We start from the raw sequence: 7,233 nt of genomic DNA on the forward strand, positions 1-7,233 counted from the left end.
TGTCTTCCCATTTGTTCAAATATAATTATGCAAGATTGAGATATGTCTTCCCATTTGTTCAAATATAATTATGCAAGATTGAGGTGTGTCTTCCCATTTGTTCGCATATAATTTTTTGTGCCTCTGGAGATGTTCTGAAGTTTTCTTCATATAGGTTTTGCACACGTCTTAAGTTTATTTATAAGTACTTTAGCTTCTTTGATGTTTTTGTAAATGGGGCTTTATCTACAATTGTGTATCCTAATCTGGCCGTTTTCTAGTTTGTAAAGGTTATGGATATCTGTATGTTAATTTTGTACTGAATTATTTTATTGGGGTTATTTTATTTTATTTTATTTTTTTGAGACAGAGTTTCACTCTTGTTGCCCAGGCTGGAGCGCAGTGGCACGATCTCGGCTCACGGCAACCTCCACCTCCCAGGCTCAAGCCATTCTCCCTCCTCAGCCTCCCTAGTAGCTGGGACCACAGGCACGTGCCTCCACACCTGGCTAATTTTGTATTTTTAGTAGAGACAGGGTTTCTCCATGTTGGCCAGGCTGGTCTCGAACTCCCGACCTCAGGTGATCTGCCCGCCTCAGCCTCCCAAAGTGCTGGGATTACAGGCGTGGGCCACCGTGCCCGGCCTTATCTGGGTTATTTTATCATGGATTCTCCTGGGTTTTCCAGATGTACTATGATGTTGTCTGCAAAGAGAGAGAGTTTCACTTCTCCCCAATCGTTGTACATCCTGTTGACTTTTCATGTCGAATTGCATCAATCCATACCTGCAATACCATGTCCGATGCCGTGGGAGGGAGTTGGCAGGCTGCTGCTTTAAAGGCCCACATGGCGAATATTTTAGGCGTTTTGGGCTGGGCTGTCTCCACCCTTGGCACCCCACTTTGCGGTTGTCGTACAAAAGTATCCATAGACAGTGAATAAACGCGTGGGTATGGCTGTGTTCCAGTGAGGCTGGGTTTACAAAAGCACGTGGCAGGCCACAGTGGGTTCCAGGCTGGGGGCCATAGTTGCACCCCTTGTATGGGTGGTGGTGGGAACCCCTGTTCCTTGATCTTACTGGAAACACCTTGAGTGTTTCCTTATGAAGTCGCTGCCTTAGGAATGAGGTGCACACACACACCTGTTACCTGTGAAGAAGGTATTCAGTAATTCCTATTTTCTCGAGCCTTTTTCTTTTTTTTCAGGAATAATTGTTGAATTTCATTGAGGACTTTTTGACCATATATGGAGATAATCATTTTTCCCCTCAGATCTGTAAATATGGTCTATTACGTTAATGGACTTCCTAATACTGAACCAACTTTTCATCCTTGGATTATATCTGCTTGGTTATTGGTGCATTATTTTCCTAATGTGAAACTGGAGTCTATTTCTTAATATTTTGTTTAGCCATTTGCATCAATATTCAAAGGTGATATTGGTGTGTCATTTTCTTTTTTAATTTACTCTCCATATCAGAGTTAAGTGTCAATGTTACACTTCTTAAAAGGACTAGAAATTTTCCTTCACTTTCTGTGCCCTGGAACCATTTACGGGGCATTGAAATTATCTGATCTTTGAAGATTTGGTGGAATTCCATGTTACGACCATCTGGGCCAGGTGCATTTTTGTGGGGTAATCCCTTGATAACTTTCTCTGTTCCTTCTACAGGAGTTGATCTTTTAAGCTTGCTATCTCTAATGGAGTCAATTTTTATAAATTATGTTTTCCTAGGGAAATATATACTTTAGGTTTTCAAATGTATTTGTATATAGGTCTTTCTCCCACTTTTATTCAATCACTTGCCCTCTGCCACACCCAGGGAACCACTTTCTGATATTTATTACTGTAGATTAGTTTGGCCTGTTCTTAGGTGTCATATAAATAGACTCTTAAGTTAATGAACTTTTGCATCTGATTTTTGCTTAACGTAGTGTTTTTGCAATTCATTAATGTTTTTGCATAATCAGTAGGTTTAAAATTTTTTTAATTGTGTAACAGTATTCCATTTTATAATTATTCTGCAATTCATTTATCCATTATCCATTATCCATTTGATAGTTGCTAGAAATAAACAAGCTTTATTTCTAGCTTTTGATTATTATGATCAAGGCCACTGTGAACATCCTTGTTCCAGGCTTTTTGTGAACGTGCCCATTTCCCTTGATGAAATACTAAGGCTGGAACTTCTGGGTTGTAGGGCAGATGTACACTTGCCTTTATGAGAAACAGCAGGACAGTTTTCCAAAGTGACTGTAGCATTTTACATTCCCACCAGTCACACTCTCGCCCTTACCAGTATTCCGTGCTGTCGGTCTTTCTGACAGTGGCCACCCTGGAGTGTGGAGCAGCATCTCGATGAGGTTTTAACTTGCACGTCCCTGGTGGCTAAGGATGCTGAGTGTATTTTCATGTGTATGATGGGTGTTACTCTATCTCTTTGGTAAAGTATCTGTGCAAACATTTGTCCCATTGTTTAAAATTTTTTTTTTTATTGTTGATTTGTAGCAGTTCTTATAGATTCTGGATAAAGTCCTTTATCAATGTGCTGTGCATATTTTTTCTCTGTGGCTTATCTCTTCATTTTTTACAGGCATTTTAAAATAAAGCCCAATTTATCAAGTTTTTTCTTTACGGGTTAGGGTTTTTGTATCCTACCCAGATCCACCGACCTCAAACTCGTGAGGGCATTTCCTGGGTTTCTTCTGGAAGCTTTGTGGTTCTGGGCTTTGTGTTTGTGTCTGTCATAGGTCTTGAGTTAATTTTTGTGTGTGTAGCATGAGATAGGAGTCGGGGTTCATTTTTCCATACGAATCTCCAGCTGTCCCAGTCACGCTGTTTCAGACCTTCCTTCCCCACTGACTGACCTAGTGCCTTGGCTGAGGGTCAGCTTGTCTAGCCTGACCTTGTCCTAATGACCAGAGCTTTATAGGAAGCCATGAAGTCAAAATAATTTCCACAATTTTGTTCTTTTTTTTAACAGGATTTCTTTAGCAAGGCTCGTTCTTTTGCAATTCCATAACTATTTCATTATTTTATTATTGTAGAGACAGAGTCTCACCCTGTCACCCAGGCTGGAGTGCAGTGGCGTGATCTCAACTCACTGCAACCTCGATTTCCCAGGCTCAAGCAATCCTCCCACCTCAGCCTCCCAAGTAGCTGGGACTACAGGTGTGCACCACCATGCCCAGCTAGTTTTTAAAGTTTTTGTTGTTTGTCTTTTGTAGAGATGGGGTCTCACTATGCTGCCCAGGCTGGTCTTGAACTGCTGGGCTCAAGCAATTCTCTCACCTTGGCCGCCCAAGGTGCTGGGATTACAAGCATGAGCCACCACGCCCAGCCATAAAAATTTGAGAATCAGCTTGCCACTTTCTATAAAAAGAAAAAAAAAAAAACCTTTAAAATTATGATTGGGATTGCATTATATCTACAGATCAATTTAGGGAGACAGGACAATCCTAACTACATTGAGCCTTTCAGTCCAGGAACACTGTATATCTCTTAGTTTATTCAGGTATTTTCTCAGTGATGTTGCATTGTTTTCAGTATACCAGCCTTGCACATCTTTTATTAGATTTATTCCTAGGTATTTTATGTTTTTTGATTGGGGCCTGGAGTTTTCTTTGTGAGAAAGTTTTGATTAGAAATTCAATTTGTTTAATACATACTAGGTTATTTAGATTTTCTAGTTCTTCTTATATCACTTTTGTTAATTTGCATATTTCAAGGAGTGTTTCCTGTTTCACTTAAATTGTTTAATGTGTTAACTATCATTTTTAGTATTTTCCTACTATCCTTTTAATATTTGTAGGACCTGTAGTGATGTACTTTTAAACTCCTGGTGTCAGTGATTTCTTTTTTTTCTTGGTGAGTCTTGCTAGCAGATTATCCATTTTATTAATCTTTTCAAAATTTTCAAAAATTCGAGTTTTGGCTCTGCTAATGGCCTCTATTATTTGACTGTTCTAAGCCATTTTCATGGATTTTTGACTCTTACCTTTATTTTTTCTTCCCTTTTCCTTACCTTAGATTTAACTGACTCTTCTCTCTCTAGTTTCTTGAGGAGGGACTACATACTTTTGAAACAGTCATTTTAAGCTCACTGGGATTTGATGCTGACTCTTCTGCTTGTGTGCAATTGGAAGTTTGTTACACTTCCTGTGTCCTCATTATGATGCAATTTTGGGTCTGTGTAGCCACACTTGTTCTTACCATTCTCCATCATTTTGTGGAATGTGCAGGGGGAATTTGGATTTAGGTAACTGCCATTATCCTTGGCTGCCTGGGAGTCTTCAATACCGGTATTTCAAAAGCTCTTAGAAATTGATATTTATAAACCCTAATAGAAAAAGTAGCACATGACATACATAGGGCAGTTTACCAAAGAAGAAATACAAGTTACCAGTGAATGTAGGAAATGTATTTCAATCTCATTAGTAATCAAAGAAATGAAAACTATAATGGTAAAATAATTTATCTCTTTTCAAAAATAATATATCTGTTTTCAAATTGGCAAAGATTTCAGAAAAAGAAAGGAAAATAAAAGTACCCAACATGGTCCAGATTTGAGGAAATTAGTGTATAATATACGGCTGATAGCCACAAACATCATGGGAGTCTCCGAATGTCTGTGGTTTAAAGACACAGATGGAAACGTTTATGAAAGCCATGTCCAGATGACTCTGCCCCCTCACCCCTGCCTCGCGCAGGATGTGAGACTGGGCGAGACATTCCACCTGGTAGCCTGTGCTTGCTCGGTGCCAGCGGCCGTTGCTGCCGTGGACAGATCCTGCGGCTCAGAGGCCACCGTCTTTCCTGCATCCTCACCAGTCACGGCCCGGGAAGCTGCTGCAGGGTGGGGCTGCGCGGCTCACTTCTCAAATAAAGGAAAACGTCACATCAAGCACAGCACAGCCACATCCTTGCCTTCTCCATCTGCTCCCTCCAAAATCCCACAATAGTTACGGCTGTAACTAAGATGTAATAATCATACAAATATTGTGAATAACATACACGGCTGAATTTAACATCAAAATGAAATGAGTTTCTAGAAAGTATTTTAAGATGCCATAGTTAATGTAAGAAAAAATAAAGAACTTGCATACACTAACAATAAATAAATCAACGTGGTGTTAAAATCTGCCCCGTTTCATCTACCGTCTCCGCAAAATGTGCCCACACTAGAGGGTCTTCAGAGTGAGGTGGACCAGGCCTTCCAGAAGCACATCACCCTCATCTTAAGTGGGTCCAGAGAATGGAAGGAAAGGGGCAGGAGTGACTCATGTCTTGATGGTTGTGTATACCGTGTGCAAAATACGCAGAGAAACTACAGGCCAAGTTTAAACATAGATGGATAACCCCTAAGTGAGGTTAATCAATTCCAAGAGCATATTAAAAAGTCATGATCAAAGAAGCTTACCTCATAAAGTACAAGAATGATGCACCATCAGAAAATCTGTCAATCACACACAAAATAAAAATTGTGATTGTTTCAGTAGATGCAGAAAAACACCTGATGGAGTTCAATATTTTTCTCTCTCTTTTTTTTTGAGACAGAGTCTCACTCCATTGCGCAGGCTGTAGGGCAGTGGCGTGACCTCGGCTCACTGCAACCTCCACCTCCCGGGTTCAAGCAATTCTCCTGCCTCAGCCTTCCAAGTAGCTGGGATTACAGGTGTGCACCACCACACCCGGCTAATTTTCATACTTCTAGTAGAGACGGGGTTTCACCATGTTAGCCAGGCTGGTCGATGGAGTTCAACATTTTTCATAATAAAAATCCTTAGAAAAGCGAAGAGTATTCCAGACAGTGTGTGGAAGGAGGTACATGGGCGGAAACGTCTGCAGAGGAGAACGGAGCGCTCCTGCCTTGTCTTAGGTACCAAGTCTCACTGTCACGCCAAGACAAGGTGCATATTTTATAACACATAATTTTACATTTATTAGAAAAGGGGCCGTGTAAAGCATGGCTACCTTCTCATGTTGCCTGTTAACTTGGAGCCTGTGACAAAATGGTAATAAATAAACAAAAAGTGGGCATTTCTAGAGGTTATGAATATGGACTACAAAACAGAAGAATATTGTTGAAACTTTAAGCAAATGATGCTTGCACTTTTTCATTTTGGGTGAGCCAATTTGATTTTTTTTGTTTTTTCTTCTAGTCTCTTAATGGCTTTGCTCTGGTCGTGAGTGCAGAAGGGACGATATTTTATGCGTCAGCAACGATCGTGGACTATCTGGGCTTCCATCAGGTAAATGAAACCAGAATAACCCTCCAGTCTGTTCAGTGCTAGGCTCTCTTCCCTTTGTAAATGTTGGTTGTCGTCAAGGTTTGACAAATGTCTAAAATCGGGTTTGTCCTATCACTGAACTCTTATCAGATAAAGATCTCCACACTCCAGCTTTGTCCAGGGCAGTGCTTCTTCCAGCCTGGGTTCGGGGTCTCGGTGTGAGGCCGCTCAGTGTCGGGGTGTTCTGGTCTAAGGGAGCCGCGGCGTCCGGACAGCGGCCTGGTCTCCTCTGGCTCGGGCACTCCGCTAGGTCCCCTGCCCCAGCAGCGCCATCCCATTCATCCACTCCCAGTCAACGTCTTAACGTCTTCCCGGTGCACTCAGGACACAGCTTGTTCTGGAAATGCCCTTCCTGACGTGGGAGTGGTTCACTTGGAGTGCTGCCCGGTCAGCCCCAGGTGGATGACTCCAGACTTCTAGGCCGAGAATGGGGTTGAGGCCTCGTCAGATACCAAGCCCTGGAAGGGCAACTCACCCAGGAAAAGGTGCGATAAAAAATCCCACCCGGTCAGGCACAGGGATTCACACCTGTAATCCCAGCACTTTGGGAGGCCGAGGCGGGTGGATCGTCAGGCACAGGGACTCACGCCTGTAATCCCAGCACTTTGGGAGGCCGAGGCAGGTGGATCACCAGGTCAGGAGATCGAGACCAGCCTGGCCAAAATGGTGAAACTCTGTCTCTACTAAAAATACAAAAATTAGCTAGGTGTGGTGGCAGGCACCTGTAGTCCCAGCTACTAGGGAGGCTGAGGCAGGCGAATAGTGTGAACCCGGGAAGCAGAGGTTTGCAGTGAGGTGAGATCGAGCCACTGCACTCCAGCCTGAATGACAGAGTGAGACTCCGTCACAAACAAAGAAACAAACAAACAAATCTGACTCGAGGCCAGGAGGGGAGCAAGGGAGCTGTTTTTCTGTCTGGAAAGGAGCTGGGGTCCCTCACGGAAAATCAGATGCCGGTTGTAGA

At 42.4% G+C, this 7,233-nt stretch overlaps 1 protein-coding gene across 1 annotated transcript in view; it reads left to right on the forward strand.

Moving 5' to 3' along the window:
* The window catches only part of AHRR (aryl-hydrocarbon receptor repressor), a 132,275-nt gene that overhangs the window by 96,653 nt on the left and 28,389 nt on the right, over nt 1–7,233 (forward strand). The window contains 1 exon segment of the mRNA XM_011970587.1: nt 6,141–6,230. Within this exon segment, the coding sequence (XP_011825977.1) occupies nt 6,141–6,230 (90 nt within the window).

Source organism: Mandrillus leucophaeus, unplaced genomic scaffold (assembly GCF_000951045.1).
Source record: "Mandrillus leucophaeus isolate KB7577 unplaced genomic scaffold, Mleu.le_1.0 Scaffold957, whole genome shotgun sequence".
NCBI classification, from domain to species: domain Eukaryota; kingdom Metazoa; phylum Chordata; class Mammalia; order Primates; family Cercopithecidae; genus Mandrillus; species Mandrillus leucophaeus.